General features: G+C 34.3%; 1 protein-coding gene across 1 annotated transcript in view; it reads left to right on the top strand.

Moving 5' to 3' along the window:
• Positions 1 to 49: 49 nt before the first annotated feature.
• LOC106883009 (cytochrome P450 4C1) overlaps positions 50 to 970 on the top strand; it is a gene marked incomplete at its 3' end in the record, with an annotated part of 4,371 nt that continues 3,450 nt past the window's right edge. The window contains exons 1-2 of the mRNA XM_014933870.2: positions 50 to 280; positions 650 to 752. Coding sequence (XP_014789356.1) covers positions 101 to 280; positions 650 to 752 — 283 coding nt within the window. The remainder of the gene's footprint in view (positions 281 to 649; positions 753 to 970) is intronic.

Here is a 970-nt window from a genome sequence, read left to right as displayed (position 1 = left end):
ATGAATACCTTAACTAAACGACTGCGTCTCCACCTGTTTTTGGTTTTATTTTTCATATCTCTTTGTCGTTTACCACTTATGAAGTTTATTTTTATTGTAGATGATTAAAGAACGCAAGGAACTCTATCTAGAAAACTTGAAGAAAAACTCCGACAATGAAGATGATGGGACGTACGGAAAGAAAAAAATGAGTTTCTTAGATACTCTCCTTGACAAATTGCATGAAGGGGAAATAGACAAAACGATGTTGAGAGAAGAGGTGGACACATTTATGTTCGAGGTGAATTTATTTAAAACATTAACATTCATTAAATGGCCACTCATCTGAGATGAGATATTAATATTATATATATTTTGTAATCATTAACTATCTTTAGAATTAAAATCATAAATAACACGGTGGTGCCCCACTATGAACTCAGCTGCATGGCTGAAACAAGTAAAAGAATAAAAGAATAATACATTGTCTCGACGCATAACATAAACATGAATTTTCTAAAACCTTAAACCGTCTTTTTTTAAAATGTGCGACGCAGATCATGTGCAGCAAAAAGCATCATTTCAGTGCGTAAACTCATTTTACTATATCTCCGATATTCTAAACCTGTCAAGTATCCAATAAAATGAAATATTTATATTGTCCTTCCAGGGCCATGATACAACGGCAGCAGGAATTACATGGACATTATACTTCATAGCCGCTAATCCAGATGTACAAAAGAAGTTACAGAAAGAAGTCGATGATTTCTATGGTGAGTTGTGTACAAACTCTAGCCTTACTATTCATCATCATCATCATCAACATCATCATGACCATCTTCTTCTTCTTCTTCTTCTTCTTCTTCTTCTTGTTCTTCTTCTTCTTCTTCTTCTTCTTCTTCCTGGAAATGCTCGCTCCTATGTACTAGTGGGGGAATCGAAATTGTAATTGCTAACTGTCTGACATATACCAACTGGGTTTCCGATATAT

This window comes from Octopus bimaculoides, unplaced genomic scaffold, assembly GCF_001194135.2.
Source record: "Octopus bimaculoides isolate UCB-OBI-ISO-001 unplaced genomic scaffold, ASM119413v2 Scaffold_255331, whole genome shotgun sequence".
NCBI classification, from domain to species: Eukaryota; Metazoa; Mollusca; class Cephalopoda; order Octopoda; family Octopodidae; genus Octopus; species Octopus bimaculoides.
The sequence above is the reverse complement of the archived record's forward strand: the minus strand, read 5'-3'. Positions and strand labels throughout refer to the sequence as shown.